The sequence below is a fragment of the Manis pentadactyla genome, chromosome 11, assembly GCF_030020395.1.
Source record: "Manis pentadactyla isolate mManPen7 chromosome 11, mManPen7.hap1, whole genome shotgun sequence".
Taxonomy (NCBI): Eukaryota; Metazoa; Chordata; class Mammalia; order Pholidota; family Manidae; genus Manis; species Manis pentadactyla.
The window spans coordinates 104,572,610-104,592,711 of NC_080029.1; the positions used below are offsets into that span (position 1 = coordinate 104,572,610).

The 20,102-nt window shown below is 36.3% G+C and overlaps 1 protein-coding gene across 3 annotated transcripts in view; it reads right to left on the minus strand.

The window, feature by feature from the left end:
• NEDD4 (NEDD4 E3 ubiquitin protein ligase) overlaps window positions 1-20,102 on the minus strand; it is a 120,739-nt gene that overhangs the window by 75,967 nt on the left and 24,670 nt on the right. For all 3 annotated transcript variants that reach the window (XM_036929716.2, XM_036929714.2, XM_036929715.2), the window contains 2 exons: window positions 19,457-19,535; window positions 19,318-19,356 (listed from right to left, as the gene is read on the minus strand). In XM_036929716.2, the coding sequence (XP_036785611.2) occupies window positions 19,318-19,356; window positions 19,457-19,501 (84 nt within the window). In that variant the 5' untranslated portion in view covers window positions 19,502-19,535. The remainder of the gene's footprint in view (window positions 1-19,317; window positions 19,357-19,456; window positions 19,536-20,102) is intronic.

Here is a 20,102-nt window from a genome sequence, read left to right on the forward strand (position 1 = left end):
AAAGGAGTTTGCAAAAGGTATAAAATCACCAGAGCAGGTGAGCCATTTCTACAACTCTCTAGTAGATGAAGTAAGGAGGAAAGCAGTTGGAAACTATTAAAAGAACACAAAAGAAGCAAAAGGGATAACTGCCCCTAGTGAGATAATGTTCCTGTGACACCTAGCCTCTGGATGGTGCACACATGCAGGATTAATTTCTCTTTGTGTCTGATTTCAGGTAGAGACTTAACAACAATGCAGCCACCAAGTTTAAAATATAAAATACAAATGGTAACTAAAGATGCAGCATGTAATTGTTGAATGTTTAGAAGCAACAGGTGATTTTTCTATTGTGTCACTGTTAAGTGTGATCAGATTACCAGAGCCCACAGGCATACAAACAGAAGAATGGTGCCCAAAGGAAATGAGACAATTTAGGACACAAAAGAAAACACCTTTAAAAACTGCAAGTAGTAGCCTTAGAAATATTTGAGGAAGTCTTGAATCCATAAAGAAAAAAAAAAAAGTATAGAAAGGGAACAACTGGAGAAAAAGAAGAGGTGTTAGAAGTAAAAATGACTTTTGAATTCAAATATAAGCAATTTAAGGTAAACTTGCAGAAATCTACCAAAATGTAAAACAAAAAGTTAACTGAAGGAAAACATGAGAGAACATTAAAAAGAGGATTTTCTGAACAGATTCAGTGAAAGAATTAAGCTCTAGTGCCCTAAAAAAAGGTTTAGCAAACTAAGGCTTGGGGCCAAATCCAGCCAGCCATCTGCTTCTTTTTTTTTTAAACCCGTATTTTAAATGGATATATAAATACCTGCATAATAGCCTTGATTTTGCCTCCTGGCCTGCCAACACCTAAAATATTTACTACCTGGCTCCTTAATAAAAAGTTTGCTGACCCGAGTGCCAAGATAGTCACTGTTTGTAATAAATACATTAATTTCTTTCCTCTGTATCTAGAATGGTACTGGATAATACTACCCTTGGAAGATGGGAGAAAACAGTCACACAGAGTATTTCCCGTGTTCTATGTTCCACATGAGGAATTCTGGTTGAGAAAGACAGAAGCAGTCTAAGGAACTCTGTAGCTAACTAGTTAGAATCCTGAAACAATAGTATAAACAGAGGGAAGAAAATTATTTAAAAAGTTATTCACACAAACATTTTCAGAGCTGAAGGGAAACAGTAGTCTCTCAATTGAAATGCTTACCAAAGGTTCAACACAAGGAATTTTTAAAACTATACATACAAGGTATATCACTGTGAAATTTTAAAACATGAAGATAATTATCAAATTTTTCAGAAAGAGAACCCCCAAAGGAAAAAGAATCAGACTTCAACAGCAACACAATGTTCAGTGATGATAAAGCAATGAATGCTATTAAAGTTCCTGAGGAGACTTTTTAACCTAGGATACCATGAGGGACTAAACTATTGGCCAAACATAAACTGGCTATTTCTTTATCTATAGTAGCTGGGACTCATCTTGGGACATGGATGTATGAGGTATTCAGCAGTATGAGAATAAAGATTAGAATAACAAACAGAAACTGTTAAAAAGTGGTTCCTTCTGGGAAGCGGGACCAGGAGAAGGGAGGAGGAGGCACTAAAGTCTGCTGCTTTTCACAATAAGTCCCTTTCTTCTATCTCATTTTAAGCTGTGTGTGAATTATTTGATGAGATGATTTTTTTCAAGTTATTAAACATGGGAGTAAAGCTATGGTCACAAAAAAATAGAGTTTACAAGGTCATATGTATAGGAAAGGTGAAAGCAGAAAAACAAAAATAAAACCACAGGTGACAGGTTTTTTCAAAACAAGGATAAATATGTAAATCTATAAATGCAAAATAGTAGGGGAAAAAACTTGCCAGATGAGCAGCAATATTTTCCAAGAACAAAAGTACTGATAAGTGTCAACTTATTGTACGGTGTTCATAAAGAACCTTAAGTAACATTCCCGGGAATTTTGTTGGGAGGTGCACACAAAAACAATGTAGGGACATTTAAAAAAATAGCTTAAATGAGATATAATTCTCACATACCATACAACTGACTCATTGAAAGTGTACAATTCAATGGTTTTAGTATAGTCACAGAGCATGCAATCGCCTTCACGATTTTAGAGCATTTTCATCACCTCAAAAAGAAACCTATGCCCTTTAGCAGTCACGCCTAATTTCCTTTCAACCTCCCCAGTCTCAAGCAGCCTCTAATCTTTCTGTCCCCATAGATTTGCATTTAGAATCAGTGGAATCATACAATATGTGTTCTTTTGTAATTGGCTTCTTTCACCTAACATAGTATCTCTAAGGTTCACCCCTGCCATAGCAGTTATTAGTACTTCGTTTATTGTTAAAGCTGAATAATAGCCGTTATACAGATATATCGCCTTTTGTTTTCCCATTCATCTGTTAATAGACATTTAGGTTGCTTATACTTTAAAAAAATTTTTATTAAGGTTATCATTGATATACAATCTTATGCTTGGGTTTCACATGAGCAACACTGTGGTTACTACATTCCCCTCTATTATCAAGTCCCCACCACATACCCCATCACAGTCACGGTCCATCAGCACAGTAAGATGCTATAGAGTCACTACTTGTCTTCTTTGTGCTATACTGCCTTCCTCGTGCTCACCCCCTACATTATGTGTGCTAATCATAACACCCCTTAATGCCCTTCCCCTCCCTTTCCACCCACCCTCCCCAGTCCCTTTCCCTTTGGTAACCATTAGTCCATTCTTGGGTTCTGTGTGTCTGCTACTGTTTTGTTCATTCAGTTTTTGCTTTGTTGTTACACTCCACAGATGAGTGAAATCATTTCATACTTGTCTTTCCCTGCCCGGCTTATTTCACTGAGCATAATACCCTCTAGCTCCATCCATGTTGTTGCAAATGGTAGGAATTGCTTTCTTCTTATGGCTGAAAAATATTCCATTGTGTATATGTACCACATCTTTATCCATTCTTCTACTGATGGACACTGAGGTTACTTCCATTTCTTGGTTATCGTAAATAGCACTATGATAAACATAGGGGTGCATATGTCTTTTTGAGCCTCTGATCCTGTTTTCTAACAGTAAATTCCTAGGAGTGGAATTCCTGGGTCAAATGGTATTTCTATTTTTAGTTTTTTGAGGAGCATCCATACTGTTTTCCACAATGGTTGAACTAATTTACATTCCCACCAGCAGTGTAGGAGGGTTCCCCTTTCTCCACATCCTCGCCAGCATTTGTTGTTACTTGACTTTTGGATGTTGGCCATCCTAACTAGTGTGAGGTGATATCTCATTGTGGTTTTAATTTGTATTTCCCTGATGATTAGTGATGTGGAGCATCTTTTCATGTGCCTGTTGGCCATCCAAATTTCTTCTTTGGCGAAGTGTCTGTTCAGATCCTCTGCCCATTTTTTGATTGGGTTATTTGCTTTTTTGTTGTTGAGGTACATGGACTCTATATATTGTGATGTCAACCCCTTATAGGTATATGTCATCTATGAATATATTCTCCCATACTGTAAGATGCCTTTTTGTTCTACTAATGGTGTCCTTTGCTATACAGATGCTTTTTAGTTTGATATAGTCCCACTTATTTTTGCTTTTGTTTCCCTTGTCCATGGAGGTATGTTCATGAAAAAGTTGCTCATGTTTATATTCAAGAGAGTTTTGCCCAAGTTTTCTTCTAAGAGGTTTATCTTTTCATGACTTCTATTCAGGTCTTTCATCCACTTCGAGTTTACTTTTGTGTATGGAGTTAGACAGTAATCCAGTTTCATTCTCTTACATGTAGCTGTCCAGTTTTGCCAACACCAGTTGTTGAAGAGGCTGTCATTTCCCCATTTTATGTCCATGGCTTCTTTATCATATATTAATTGGCCATGTATGTGTGGGTTTATATCTGGGCTCTCTATTCTATTCCATTGATCTATGGGTCTGTTCCTGTGCCAGTACCAAATTGTCCTGATTATTGTGGCTTTGTAGTAGAGCTTGAAGTTGGGAAGTGTAATCCCCCTTCCTCTCCCCTCCTCCCCCCTCACTTTATTGTTCCTTCTCAGGATTGCTTTGGCTATTCAGGGTCTTTTGTGGTTCCATACGAATTTTACAACTATTTGTTCATTTGTTGAAGAATGCTGTTGGTATTTTGATAGGGATTGCATTGAATCTGTAGATTGCTTTAGGCAGGATGACCATTTTGACAATATTAACTCTTCCTACCCAAGAACATGGGATGAATTTTCATTTGTTAGTGTCCTCTTTAATTTCTCTCAAGAGTGTATTGTAGTTTTCAGGATATAGGTCTTTCACTTCCTTCATTAGGTTTATTCCTAGGTATTTTATTCTTTTTGATGCAATTGTGAATGGAATTGTTTTCCTGATTTCTCTTTCTGCTAGTTCATTAGTGTATAGGAAAGCCACAGATTTCTGTGTATTAATTTTGTATCCTGCAACTTTGCTGAATTCAGATATTAGATCTAGTAGCTTTGGAGTGGATTCTTCAGGGTTTTTTATGTACAATATCATGTCATCTGCAAACAGGGACAGTTTGAATTCTTCCTTGCCAATCTGGATGCCTTTTATTTCTTTGTGTTGTCTGATTGCCGTGGCTAGGACCTCCAGTACTATGTTGAATAAGAGTGGGGAGAGTGGGCATCCCTGTCTTGTTCCTGATCTTAGAGGAAAAGCTTTCAGGTTTTCACTGTTAAGTATGATGTTGGCTGTGGGTTTGTTGTATATGGCCTTTATTATGTTGAGGTACTTGCCCTCTATCATTTTGTTGAAAGTTTTTAACATGAATAGATGTTGTATTTTGTCAAATGATTTTTCAGCATCTATGGAAATGATCATGTGGTTTTTGTCCTTTTTGTTTATGTGGTGGACGATGTTGATGGATTTTCAAATGTTGTACCATCCTTGCATCCCTGGGATGAATCCCACTTCATCATGATGGATGATCCTCTTGATGTATTTTTGAATTTGGTTTGCTAATATTTTGTTGAGTATTTTTGCATTTTTGTTCATCAGGGATATTGGTCTGTCATTTTCTTTTTTTGTGTGGTTTCTTTGCCTGGTTTTGTTATTAGAGTGATGCTGGCTTCATAGAATGAGTTTGGAAGTATTCCCTCCTCTTCTATTTTTTGGCATACTTTATAGAGAATGGGTATTAGGTCCTCTCTAAATGTCTATTAAAATTCAGTGGTGAAGCCATCTGGTCTGGGGGTTTGGTTTCTGGGTAGTTTTTTGATTGTCAATTCAATGTCATTCAATTATCAGTTCAATATCATTGCTGGTAATTGGTCTGTTCAGAATTTCTGTTTCTTCTAGGTTAGTCTTAGAAGGTTGTATTTTTCTAGAAAGTTGTCCATTTCTTCTAGGTTATCCAATTTGTTAGCATATAATTTTTCAGAGTATTCTCTGATAAATCTGTATTTCAGTGGTATTTATAGTGATTTTTCCTTTCTTATTTCTGATTCTGTTTATGTGTGTAGACACTCTTTTTTTCTTGCTAAGTATGGCTACGGGTTCATCTATTTTGTTTATTTTCTCAAAGAACCAGCTCTGGGTTTCATTAATTCTTTCCATTGTTTTATTCTTCTCAATTTTATTTCTTCTCTGATCTTTATTATGTCCATCCTTCTACCAACTTTGGGCCTTATTTGTACTTCTTTTTCCAGTTTCAATAATTGTGAATTTAGATTGTTCATTTGGGATTGTTCTTTCTTCTTTAAATAGGCCAGGATTGCTGCATACTTTCCTCTTAGAACTGCCTTCACTGCATCCCACAGGAGTTGGGGTGTTGAGCTGTTGTTTTCATTTGTCTCCATATATTGCTTGACCTCTGTTTTAATTTGGTCACTGATCCATTGATTATTTAGGAGCATGTTGTTAAGCCTCCATGTGTTTCTGAGCCTTTTTGTTTTCTTTGTACAATTTATTTCTAGTTTCATACCTTAGTGATCTGAGAAGTTGGTTAGTACAATTTCAATCTTTTTGAGGCTCTTTCTGTGGCCTCGTATGTGGTCTATTCTGGAAAATGTTCCATGTGCACTTGAGAAGAATGTGTATCCTGCTGCTTTTGAGTGGAGTCTTCTATAGATGTCTGTTAGATCCATCTGTTCTAGTGTGTTGTTCAGTGCCTCTGTGTCCTTACTTATTTTCTGTCTGGTTGATCTGTCCTTTGGAGTGAGTGCTGTGTTGAAGTCTCCTAAAATGAATGCATTGCATTCTATTTCCCACTTTAATTCTGTAGTGTTTGTTGTACATATTAGGATGCTCCTATAAGTTGCTTCTACTTTTTGAATGCAATGAATTATGATGTTATGAACATTAACATATAAGGTTTCTTGTAGACATATATTTTAAGTACACTTTAAAATAACATATATAAAAAGTTAAATGAATTAGGTAAGTATTTTTACAGGCATAAAGTGTTATGTAAATAAAAAGCATCTTGGCATTTTTATTTACAAGCTTTATGTCTTTCTACTTTGTTTCTTTATATGGTTATTTCTAATCAATAAATGTAAAAATAAATTATACACATACAGCCAAGGGAAAGAATCCAAACAGTAAAAAAGATATGTAGTGACTGATGTATCTCTCACCCTACTCTTAAGAGAAGATATTATAGTGTCTTAGGTCCTTCCAGAAGTATTTATTACAAATTCCAGCATATGAGAGCAGATTTTTGCTTTTACACAAATAGGTGCCTCATATACTCTATATTCTACACCTTTGTTCCTTCATTTAAGGAACAGATTTTGAAAATAATGCTCTATTAGTTCCTATACATCTGTCTCTTTATAAATAGCTGATGAGGATGTCATTGTACATATGTACCATAATGTACTCAGTGCTTTATTGATGGGGTGTCCCATTTCTTCCTAGCTAACAGAATTCTGATTTTATTCAAATATAAGATGACAATATGTACCAGTCATAGATGGCTACTCCCCAGCCCTAAGGGCTGAATCCTGACTCCCCTAAGCCTCATGATCATTCTGTTCTCCTTCCCAATGACTCAGTCAGAACTATGCATATGTCATAGTTCTGGCCCAAGAGATATGAATCAAAGTCTCCTGGGGAAACTTTGGGAAAACAGTTCTTCACTTCTTAAAAGAAACACATCAGGAAAAGCTCTCCCTTTTCTGCTTATGGACATCATAGTGTGAGGCCAGGGTTTCTGGACCTGCTGCCAGTGTCTTGTGACCATGGACAGAAAGCACACAGAATTCACACAGAATCCCAGAGAGGCTAGGTCAGATATGACTCTGTTCAGCTACTGCAGTCACTACCCTTCCCTTACATTTGCTTCTTGTGATTAGAGCTAATAAATGTACTTACTGTTTAAGTCAATAGAAGTTGTTACTTCGAGTCTGTTACTTAAACCCGAAAGCTCCTAAATAAATCACTCCTCTGAATTAGGGAATCCCAGAAATTCCCTAAAATCCCTGATATTCACTCCCTAGCACTGGCATTTTCCCTGTCATAATGCTCAGCAAACTGGTAATTATTTTGAGAAACTTTTTTTGTAGGGGTCCACAGTAAATAGTAAACTTTGTTGAGAGTAGGGACTGTGGCCATCACATTAATAAGCATTAGCAAAGTGCTTTGGGAAATCAGTAGAGAAACATATCATACCAATTTTGTGTGTGTGTGGAGATGGAAGAATATAAATACATGGATAAAAATGCATAGGTAAAAATACCAACAGATAACACACACAATCAGTGGTAGGTTTATGATAATTAAATTATGGCTGGTTTTTACTTCTCTAAAAAAAGTGTATATATAATTGTTTGGTCAGAATTTCCAGAGACAGGGCCTGTAGAAAAATAAAACATTTACTACTTTGAAAAGGCAATTATGACAAAGAAGTATATGCTCAGAAAGGGGCTCCCCAGGTTCGAACAAACACAGAGATCAGCCTGAGCGGTATAGCCTGCAACAACAGGAAGGGTCTTGTGTCCCCACATTTTGCGAGCTTCATTTCCTCACAGAACATATAGATGAACCTATATACATTATGTAAATATAATACAATGAGTGTAAATACTGGAGATACAAACCAAGCACCATGGGAATACAGGAGTGGGGGCTTTTTCACATGTTCATGCACAATGCTTATGCACAGAGGACATAATGTGTACACTGCACCTAATGTGTTGTTGAACTTTTCCCCTGCTGTAAATTGCCTCCCTTGATCTCATCTGAGCAATGGTATGTGTAGATTTTACTATAATTTGCTATTGAGCACTAACTTTAATTTGGAGTCTCCCCTATTTGTTAATCTACCAATAACAGTTCTCCATAAAAACTTTGTTTGAACTTGATGTTTTCCCAAAGATATAAAGGCTCCCTTCTACTTCTCACCACAATTTCCACTTGGCTGAATGCCCAATACCCAAGTTTTTACTGTAACATATTATCTCAATAGATATTTTATGTGAATACATCCTACTGAAAGCATTTTGTGCTATGTATAATTATATAAATGAAAAAGAGGAAAACGGGACCACACATAATAATGTCCTTTGTACAGAAAGTAATAAGTCACCATGTGTTTTCAGTTCTTCAGCTGTTCTTTTCATTCCTGATATTGGTCATTGAGTTTTCTTTCTCTCTATTTGGGTAAGCTATGGTATATTAATTTTATTAATCTTTTCAAAGAACCATCTTTCATTTCATATATTTTCTCTATTTTTACCCATTTTCTATTTGATTGATATCCATTGTTATGTCTTTCCACTTTTCTTTTTTGCTTAAGGTAGAATTTTTGATCATTGGTTTTAAATTTTTTTTTTATGTAAGCAGTTAAAGGTGTAAATTTCTAAGCACTGAATTAGCTCATCCCTCCTCTGTTTTCAGTAAGACATAGTGTAGAATTGGAATTATTTATTCCTCAGGTGTTTGGTAGAATTCAACAATGGAACATCTGGTCCTGAAGTTTTCTTTGTGGGAGGGTTTTTAACTTGAAATGCAATTTCTTTAAGTGATTTAGAACTTTTCAGGTAATTTATTTCTTCTAAACATTTTGGTACTATGTGGCTTCAAAGGAATTGGTCCATTTCTTCTAAGTTACTGAATTTATAGACACAGAGTTGTTCACACTACCCCTTATTATCCATTTAATGTCTGTAAGTTCTGTAATGATGCTACTTTCTCATTTCTTCTGGTGGAATCTTAGATTAATGGTTTAAGGGGCAATGGCTCAAGACATTTCTTTTTTTCTAATATGATTTAGTGCTATGTATTTCCCTCCAGGCATTGCTTTGCTGCATCCTACAAACTGTTTATTTCATTCTGTTAAAATATTTCCTAGTTTCCCTTGAGGATTTTTATTTGACCCATGGGTTATTTGCAAGTATGTTGTTTAACTCCCAAATATTTGGGGATTTTCCAGATATCTTTACATATTGATACCTACTTTAATTCCATTACAGTCAGACATACTTCGTATGATTTGTATTATTTTTAAATTGTTAAGATTTGGATTTTGGCCCAAATTACTTGGTAAATATTCCATGTGCAGTTGAAAAGAATGTATATTCTGCTGTTGTTGGGATGGACAGTCTATAAATGTCAATTTGGTAGAACTCATTTGAAAATATTGTTAGGACTTCTGTAACTTCACTCAATTTTTTTTGGTCCATTGTTCTAGCAATTACTGAGAGAAGAGTATTGACTTCTCCAAGTATAATAGTGTATTTGCCTATTTCTCCTTTCAGTTCCACCATTTACTGCTTTGTGTATTTTGAAGCACTGTTGTTAGGTGCACATACACAATTGTTATGGCTTCTTGAGGAACTCAGTTTCTGTTTTCTATTTCTATTATTGGCTTTTTGGCTATATCTCTATATTAGTTTTCAGTGATTGTATTAGGGATTACAATATACATATTTAACCTTTCATGGTCTACGTCAAGTTAATATTGAATTGAAGTAAAACATAGAAGCCACACAACCAAAAAGGTCACTTTACCCTAACTCTTTTATGTTATAGTTGTAACATATATTACATCTCACAAATTAAGAATCCCACCAGTGTTATAATTTTTGCTTTCAACAGTATTACATATTATAAAGAACTCAAGAGGAAAAAAACAGTCTATTATAATTATAAGATATTTACCATTTCTTTTGCTTCTCCTTGATTTCTGAAGTTTTATATTTACCTCTGGTACCATTTAGCTTTAGCCTAAACAATTTCCTTTAGCATTTTAAAAAATTTAAGTATCGATGATATACAATCTTATATTGGTTTCAAATGTACAACACAGTGGTTCAACAGTTATCCATATTATTAAATCCTCTCCCCCCTCTAGTGTGCTTGTTATCTGTCAACACAGAAGATGTTACAGAACCATTGGCTATATTCCCCATGCAGTACTATCATCCCCACGACCAACTTATATTGTGAGTGAGAATCACTGCACTCCTGTACCTTTTACCATTGTGCTCCTTTGTCTTCTCTGCTGGGCTTGTTTCACTGAGCATAATACCCTCTATATCCATCCATGTTGTTGCAAATGGCAGGATTTAATTTCTTTTTATGACTGAATTATGTTCCAATGTGTATGTGTACCACCTCTTCTTTATCCATTCACCTACTATTAGACACTTTGGTCACTTCCATATCTTGATTCTTGTTAATACAGCAGCAATAAACATAGGGATGTATGTATCTTTTAGAATCAGAGATTTTGTTTTCTTTAAGTAAATACCTAGGAGTAGAACTACATGGTCAAATGGTACTTCTATTTTTGGTTTTCTGAGGAACCTCCATACTCCTTTCCACAGTGGCTGCACCAATTTACATTTCCACTAACAGCATAGGAGGGTTCCCATTTCTCCACATCCTTGCCAACACTTGTTATTTCTTGTCTTTTGGATACCAGCCATTGTAACTGGCATGCAGTGATATCTCACTGTGGTTTTGATATGTACTTCCCTGATCATCAGTAATGTGGAACATCTTTTCATGTGCCTGTTGGCCATTTGTTTTTCTTCTTTGGAGAAATGTCTGTTTAGGTCCTCCACCCATTTTTTAAATCAGGTTGTTTGTTTTTTGGATGTTGAGCCATATGAGTTCTCTACATATTTTGGATGGTAACCCCTTATCAGATGAATTATTTACAAATAAACAGTCCCACACTGTAGTTGCCTTTTTGTTCTACTGATGGTGTCCTTTGCTGTACAGAAGTTTTTAGTTTGATGTAGTCCTATTTGTTCATTTTGCTTTTGTTTCCCTTGCCTGAGGAGAAAGTTGCTCCCTTGTTCAGGAAAAAGTTGCTCATGTTTACATTCAAGAGATTTTTTTCTCTGTTTTCTTCTAAGAGTATTAGGCTGCATGCCTTACATTTAGATATTTCATCCATTTTGAGTTTACTTTTGTGTATGGAGTTAGGCAATAATCATTTCATTCTCTTACATGAAGTTGTCCAGTTTTCCCAGTACCAGCTGTTGAAGACGCTGTCTTTTCCCCATTGTATATTCATGGCTTCTTTATCATGTATTAACTGACCATATATGTGTGGATTTTCATCTGGGCTCTCTATTCTGTTCCATTGATCAATGGGTCTGTTCCTGTGCTAGTAGCAAACTGTTTTGATTACTGTGGCTTTGTAGTACAGCTTGAAGTCAGGGAGCATACCGCCCCCCCCCCACAAGATTTGTTCTTCTTCCTCAGGATTGCTTTGGCGATTCAGAATCTTCTGTGATTCCATATGCATTTTACAACTATTTGTTCTCATTTCTTAAAGAATGCTGTTGTTATTTTTCATAGAGATTGCTTTGAATCTGTAAGTTGCTATGGGTAGAATGGCCATTTTGACAATATTAATTCTTCTTATCCATGAGCACAGTTAGCCTTCCATTTATTGGTGTCTTCTTTAATTTCTCTCATGAGTGTCTTGTACTTTTCAGAGTATAGGTCTTTCACCTCCTTGGTTAGGTTTATTCCCAGGTATTTAATTCTTTTTGATATAATTGTAAATGGAGTTGTTTTTCCTCTTTTCTCTTTCTCTTAGTTTGTTTTTAGTATATAGGAATGCAAAAGATTTCAGTGTATTAATTTTGTATCCCTTTAACATTTTCTTTAGACAAGATCTACTAGCAATAAATTATTTTATTTTTCCTCAGCTTAACACACTGTCATTCTTGAAAGATATTTTTGTTAGACACAGAAACCTGCGTTGACTGTTCTTTTTTCTTAGCTATCTAATTGTGCTCTTTCATCATGGTTTCTGGTGAGAAATCCATAGTTAAAATTTGAATAATTGTTCCTCTATAAATGCATCATTTCCCCTGGCTTCTTTCAAAATTTCTCCTTTATATATGCCTTTAGCAATTTGATTATGATGTATCTGAGCATGGTTTTCTTTTGATATAGGGTTTCACTGAACTTTTTTTTTTGTATGTATTAGTATTTAATCAGCATAGTATTTTTTAAATTTTGGTATCATTAATCTACAATTACATGAAGAACACTGTTTACCAGGCTCCCCCCCTCACCAAGTACCCCACACACACCCCACTACAGTCACTGTCCATCAGAGTAGCAAGATGCTGTATAATCACCACCTGTCTTCTCTGTGTTGTACAGCCCTCCCCATACCCCCCCACAACACTACAAATGCTAATCGTAATGCCCCCTTTCTTTTTCTCCACTCTTATCACTCCCTTCCCACCCATCCTCCCCAGTCTCTTTCCCCTTGGTAACTGTTAGTCCATTCTTGGGTTCTGTGATTCTGCTGCTGTTTTGTTCCTTCAGTTTTTCTTTGTTCCTATATTCCACATGAGTGAAATCATTTGGTACTTGTTTTTCTCCACCTAGCTTATTGCACTGAGCATAATACCCTCTAGCTCCATCCATGTTGTTGCAAATGGTAGGATTTGCTTTCTTCTTATGGCTGAATAATATTCCATTGTGTATATGTACCACATCTTCTTTATCCATTCATCTACTGATGGACACTTAGGTTGCTTCCATTTCTTGGCTATAGTAAATAGTGCTGCAATAAACACAGGGGTGCATATATCTTTTACAAACTGGGCTGCAGCATTCTTAGGGTAAATTCCTAGAAGTGGAATTCCTGGGTCAAATGATATTTCTATTTTGAGTTTTTTGAGGAACCTCCATACTGCTTTCCACAATGGTTGAACTAATTTACATTCCCACCAGCAGTGTAGGAGGGTTCCCCTTTCTCCGCAACCTCACCAACATTTGTTTTTGTTTGTCTTTTGGATGGTGGCAATCCTTAGTGGTGTGAGGTGATATCTCATTGTGGTTTTAATTTGCATTTCTCTGATGACAAGTGATGTGGAGCATCTTTTCATGTTTCTGTTGGCCATCTGAATTTCTTCTTTAGAGAACTGTCTATTCAACTCCTCTGTCCATTTTTTTATTGGATTATTTGCTTTTTGTTGAGGTGTGTGAGCACTTTATATATTTTGGATATCAACCCTTTACTGGATCTTTCATTTATGGATATATTCTCCCATACTGTAGGATACCTTTTTGTTCTATTGATGGTGTCCTTTGCTGTACAGAAGCTTTCAGCTTGATATAGTCCGACTTGTTCAATTTTGCTTTTGTTTCCCATGCCCAGGGAGATATGTTCAGGAAGAGGTCACTCATGTTTATGTCTAAGAGATTTTTGCCTATGTCTTTTTCTAATTCTCTTGATTACTGTGGCTTTGTAGTAGAGCTTGAAGTTGGGCAGTGAGATCCCCTACTTTATTCTTCCTATTTTGTTCTTTGGTAGTTTTTTGATTACTGCTTCAATTTCGTTGCTGGTAATTGGTCTGTTTAGATTTTCTGTTTCTTTCTGGGTCAGTCTTGGAAGGTTGTATTTTTCTAGGAAGTTGTCCATTTCTCCTAGGTTTTCCAGCTTGTTAGCATATAGCTTTTCATAGTAGTCTTTAATAATTCTTTGTATTTCTGTGGAGTCTGTCGTGATTTTTCCGTTCTCATTTCTGATTCTGTTGATGTGTGTTGATTCTCTTTTTCTCTTAATAAGTCTGGCTAGAGGCTTATCTAATTTGTTTATTTTCTCAAAGAACTAGCTCTTTGTTTCATTGATTTTTTTCTATTGTTTTATTCTTCTCAATTTTATTTATTTCTTCTCTCATCTTTATTATGTCCCTCCTTCTGCTGACCTCAGGGCTTATTTGTTCTTCTTTTTCCAATTTCGATAATTGTGATGTTAGACTACTCATTTGGGATTGTTCTTCCTCTTTTAAATATGCCTGGATTGCTATATACTTTCCTCTTAAGACTTCTTTCACTGCATCCCACAGAAGTTGGGGCTTTGTGTTGTTGTTGTCATTTGTTTCCATATACTGCTTGATCTCTATTTTAATTTGGTCATTGATCCATTGATTATTTAGGAGCATGTTAAGCCTCCATGTGTTTGTGAGCCTTTTTGCTTTCAACAATTTAGTTCTAGTTTTATACCTTTGTGTCTGAAAAGTTGGTTGGTAGGATTTCAATCTTTTGTAATTTACTGAGGCTCTTTTTGTGGCCTAGTATGAGGTCTATTCTGGAGAATGTTCCATGTGCAGTTTAGAAGATTGTGTATCCTGTTGTTTTTGGATGTAGAGTTCTGTAGATGTCTATTAGGTCCATCTGTTCTAGTGTGTTGTTCCATGTCTTTGTGTCCTTACTTATTTTCTTTCTGGTGGATCTGTCCTTTGGAATGAGTGGTGTGTTGAAGTCGCCCAAAATGAATGCATTGCATTCTATTTCCTCCTTTAATTCTGTTAGTATTTGTTTCACATTTGCTGGTGTCCTGTATTGGGTGCATATATATTTGTAATGGTTATATCCTCTTGCTGGACTGACCCCTTTATCATGGTGTAATGTCCTTCTTTATCTCTTGTTACTTTCTTTGTTTTGAAGTTTATTTTGTCTGATACTAGTACTGCAACACCTGCTTTTTTCTCCCTGTTGTTTGCATGAATTATCTTTTTCCATCCCTTGACTTTTAGTCTATGTATGTCTTTGGGTTTGAGGTGAGTCTCTTGTAAGCAGCATATAGATGGGTCTTGCTTTTTTATCCATTCTATTACTCTGTGTCTTTTGATTGGTGCATTCAGTCCATTTACATTTAGGGTGATTATTGAAAGATATGTACTTATTGCCATTGCAGGCTTTAGATTCGTGGTTACCAAAGGTTCAAGGTTAGGTTCCTTAGTATCTTACTGTCTAACTCAACTCACTTACTGAGCTATTATAAACACTGTCTGATGATTCTTTATTTCTCTCCCTTCTTATTTGTCCGCCTCCATTCTCATATGTTGGGTGTTTTGTTCTGTGCTCTTTTTAGGGGTGCTCCCATCTAGAGCAGTCCCTCTTACATACCCTGTAGAGGTGGTTTGTGGGAGGCAAATTCCCTCAACTTTTGCTTGTCTGGGAATTCTTTAATCCCTCCTTCATATTTAAATGATAATCGTGCTGCATACAGTATCCTTGGTTCAAGGCCCTTCTGTTTCATTGCACTAAGTATATCATGCCATTCTCTTCTGGCCTGTAAGGTTTCTGTTGAGAAATCTGATGATAGCCTGATGGGTTTTCCTTTGCAAGTGACCTTTTCTTTCTCTCTGGCTGCCTTTAATACTCTGTCCTTTTCTTTGATCTTTGTCATTTTAATTATTATGTGTCTTGGTGTTGCCCTCCTTGGGTCCCTTGTCATGGGAGTTCTGTGTGCCTCTGTGGTCTGAGAGGTCATTTCCTCCCCCAGTTTGGGGAAGTTTTCAGCAATTATTTCTTCAAAGACACTTTATATCCCTTTTTCTCTCTCTTCTTCTCTGGTACTCCTATAATGTGGATATTGTTCTCTTTCTATTGGTCACACAGTTCTCTTAATATTCTTTCATTCCTGGAGATCCTTTTATCTCTCTCTCTCTCTGTCAGCTTCTCTGCATTCCTGTTCTCTGATTTCTAGTCTATTAATGGTCTCTTGCATCTCATCCATTCTTCTTTGAAGTCTTTCCAGAGATTGTTTTATTTCTGTATTCTCCCTCCTTAGCTCTTGCATATTTCTTTGAAAGTCCATCAGCATGGTTATGACTTTTATTTTGAATTCTTTTTCAGGAAGATTGGTTAAATATATCTCCCCAGATTCCTTCTCAGGGGAGGATGTGGAGGATGTCTGAGTTCATCTGGTCTGGATCAAATTCTTCGGCCTTTTCATATCTATAGATGCAGTGGTATGCTGTTGACTTTTCTGTCAGCTGGGAGAACCAAGATCCTTTCCACTTGCTCCTGGTCTTTCTTTCCTGGGAGAATGGTGACCCCTAGCAGCTTGTGTTGGGCAGTTGCGTGTAGACAGGGGTCTCTGTTTCTTGCCTGGCCGCTATGGAGGAAGCTCCCTTGCTGTGGGCGTGGCCAGCCTCAGGCTGCTGCTCTGCTATGGCAGCGCCACCCTGGAGGGGGAATGGGTGGGGCACTGTTTATCACTGTGAGGGGTCTCAGAGCTGCACTGCCGCCTAGGAGGTTAGGGCGCCCGGAGTTCCCCGGGACTCCCAGCTGCTGGGCTATGTGCTCTGGGACGTTTCTGTCCAGCTGTGAGGCCCCTGTCCCTTTAAGACTTTCAAAAAGCACTCGCTTTTCTTTTGTCCCAGGGGCACCAGCTGTGGGGACCCGCTCACAGGTCTTACTGTCCTGCTTCCCTAGTATCCCGCACTCCTTACACTGTGTGTCTGCGCTCCAGTGCAAGTGGCTATGGCTGGGTGTTTAGCAGTCCTGGGCTCCCTCTCCCTCCCTGCTCCAACTTCTGTCCTCCTGCTGGGAGCTGGGGTGAGGGGTGCTCGGGTCCCACCAGGCCGTGGCTTGTATCTTACCCCCTTCACGAGGCGCTGGGTTCTCACAGGTGTAGATGCAGTCTGGCTGTTATCCTGTGTCTTCTGGTCTCTCTTTTAGGAATAGTTGTATTTGTCATATTTTCAAAAATTTATATCGTTTTGGGAGGAGATTTCCGCTGCTCTACTCACGCTGCCATCTTGGCTCTGCCCTTCACTGAACTTTTTTATTTGTAAATATATGTGTTTAACCAAATTTGGACATTTGGGGCCATTATTTCTTCAAATATTTTTCTCCACCCATGTATTTTTCCTCTTCTTCTGAGACTTCAATGACCCAAATATTAGACTCTTTTAATGCTGTCCACAAGTCCCTCAGACGTCACTAATTTTTTTAAATCTTTACTTTGTTTTTCAGAGGATAATTTCTACTGATTTTCTTCAAGTTCTTTCTTTTCACTATTATCTCCAGTCTATTATTGAACTCATTCAGTGACTTCTAAAACTTCAGATATTATATTTTTAATATTTCTACTTCATTCTTTTTTCTATTCTGTTTCTCTACTTAAAATGTCTATCTTTCTATTCATTTCAAGAGTGTTTATCTTTATGTCATGGAGCATAGTTATAATAGGTGCTTTAAAGGGTTTCACTGATAATTCCATTGTCCAGATCACCTATGGATTAGCACTTGTTGGTGGTACTTTCTTTTGAGAATTGGTCATATTTTTGTGGTTGTATGCAAAATAATTTTGGATACATTTTGAATATTATGTTGTGTAACTCTGCTTTTTGCTAAAATCCTTAATAGCTTCATAGTTGTTTATAGAATCAGGTTAAGTTCAATGCCCGATTATTGCATCATGGATAAAACTGGAAGTGTCAGTTTTTTTAACTCCAGAAAAAAATAATAGCTGAATGCCTCTTTAAAGTGCTAAATAAAAAAAGCTATGTTGATGAAGAAAGGCTAGGCACATTCCCATTAAAACTGGGAATACGATAAATAAATATCCATCCCATTACTACTAGACACTATTTGACATATGCAAGCCAATGATATTAGGAAAAAGAAGAGTAAGAAGTAACCAAAAAACTCCAGTATATTGAAAACACATATATTTCTAAGAAAAATGCAGTAAAATAATAACAAAAATGTAAATCAATTAAAAAATTTAATCACTTGGGAATTTTAAAACTTTCCCAGGCAATACTTATGCCAAAAAAGAAATCAAAGCCAGAAGTTATGAAATCTGGAATTCATTCTGGTGAAAATAAACCAGAAATTAAGTTTCATTTTTCTCCATATGACTATCCAGTTGACTCAGTACCATTTCTTCAAGGATCCAAAATTTTCAAACTGATTTAAAATGCTGTTTTGTACCATATTATACAGAGTGGGGGAGATCCTTCTCTAAACAAGAAAAACCAGAAGCATGATAGTTGGTGCTGCTGGCTGGATCTTCAGTAACAGCTTCTTAGCCATTTGTTTCAGCAATTTCTTCCCGTCCAGTTCACTTTATTAAAACAGAACAAATAAAAAGCCTTCATAGGTGGGATACAGAAGAGTAGGTTCTGTTTTCCTGACTGAAATCAAGCATGGCACCATAGAAGCCTCCAGAGAGACTGGTGTTTCAGGTCAGCTCCATCAAATGCTGTTAAGTGCATGAATAAAACGACATGACCATAGCAACATGGAGATCACTGGTGATCTTAGTAAGAGCAGTTTCATTTGAGTTATATGGGTGTGAGTTAGATTATAGTGGGTTAAGGAATTTATTAGAGAAGCATAAATGATGGGGAAGCAATAATGTTGGTTATTCAGGTGAACACAGAAATGAGTCAATAGCTAATGGGGAATATGAGGTCAAGGACAAACGATTTGAGGATGGAATGTACAAATGGAAATAACCCAGCAAAGAAGGGGAGATTACTGAAATGTATCCCTACCACTGTTCATAGGTGTTGACTCTGGCATCAGTAAGGACTCTCTGACAGATACGCACAAGGAGACACTGTCAGTTTGAGGGCCCTTTTGAAGATCCTGAAATAGCTGCTACTTGAAGTTTGCTCTTGGGGTAAGGGAGAAGGCAGGACTGTGAATAAAGACATATAAGAAGAAACGTATCCACTTATTGGTAGGCCTTCATCATCTCTTGCCTGGATTAGTCTATTTAATAAATGAAGAGGAGATACAAATATTGCATCATTGTTAAGGGAAAACACCAAAATGTGCTAAAGTGGAATAAGACTATCATACAGTTTCTAAATCAGAATTAAATTACAGTAAGATAATTCCACATTTACAACCATCTTTTACCTCTTCATTACTTCATGTATAGGTTTTCTAAAAGAAGATAAATGATTCCAGGACATCATCATGGGGACACACAGACTTGACTCATCTAAAATTTTTAACAAACTAGGTAAATTCCTATAAGATAGATTTTAGAGGAAGTGAGAACTTATCATTCTAACCTATTGAGAAAAAATTTTTGTTGTTTTAATTGAATAAACTGTATACTTACTCTGAATAATATTTCTTCATTCCATTTTGGATTCAAAGTCTAAAAGACAATAAACATAGTATAACTAATTTTTTTATATTTTGGCATATAAAAATCAAACAGCACATTAAAAAACTTCTTGGACTACTTTAAATCTAACCTTTTTAATGGTTTTTGTCTGCACACTTGTAAAAACTCCATTCATTGGGTCATATAATGTCACTCTCACATAAGGATCACTGTTAAAATAAAAAGAACATTAAAAAAAATTGTTGCTTATTCCCAAACTCAGATTACTTCAACATAAAAATCACAGAATTTTCCTTGTTAACAAATTCTATAATTATTTTCTACACTTAGAAGTAAGGGTTCCTTAGGCAGGGGTAAGTAATTATAGTAATTTTTGTATTAAAAAGCAAAAGTACCATGTTAGCGAAATAGAAAGAAAGCCTTTTAATCACAAGGCATTGATTTCTAACCTATTTAGATTTTTAAATTTTTGTTTGATTTTTATTATATTCTTTCTTCTTTTGGGTTAAGATAGTTAATTCAATGATTCTTAAGACTGGTTTTTTTAAGATCTTAGGTTGTTCCAAGTTATCTCATGGATGTAAACTGCTTTTATAAAATAAAGGCAAAGTGCCTTCAGTTCAAAATAATTATGTTATATAACCCCTTCTACAAAGAGACATGGAGAAGGAAAATCTTGTGATATTGCACTTAATTTGTCCATAGTCAAATTTCTCCTGTTTCTCTAGGGGATCCCAAGTATTCACCATTCTCCACCACCAACTCCCTCCCCACAT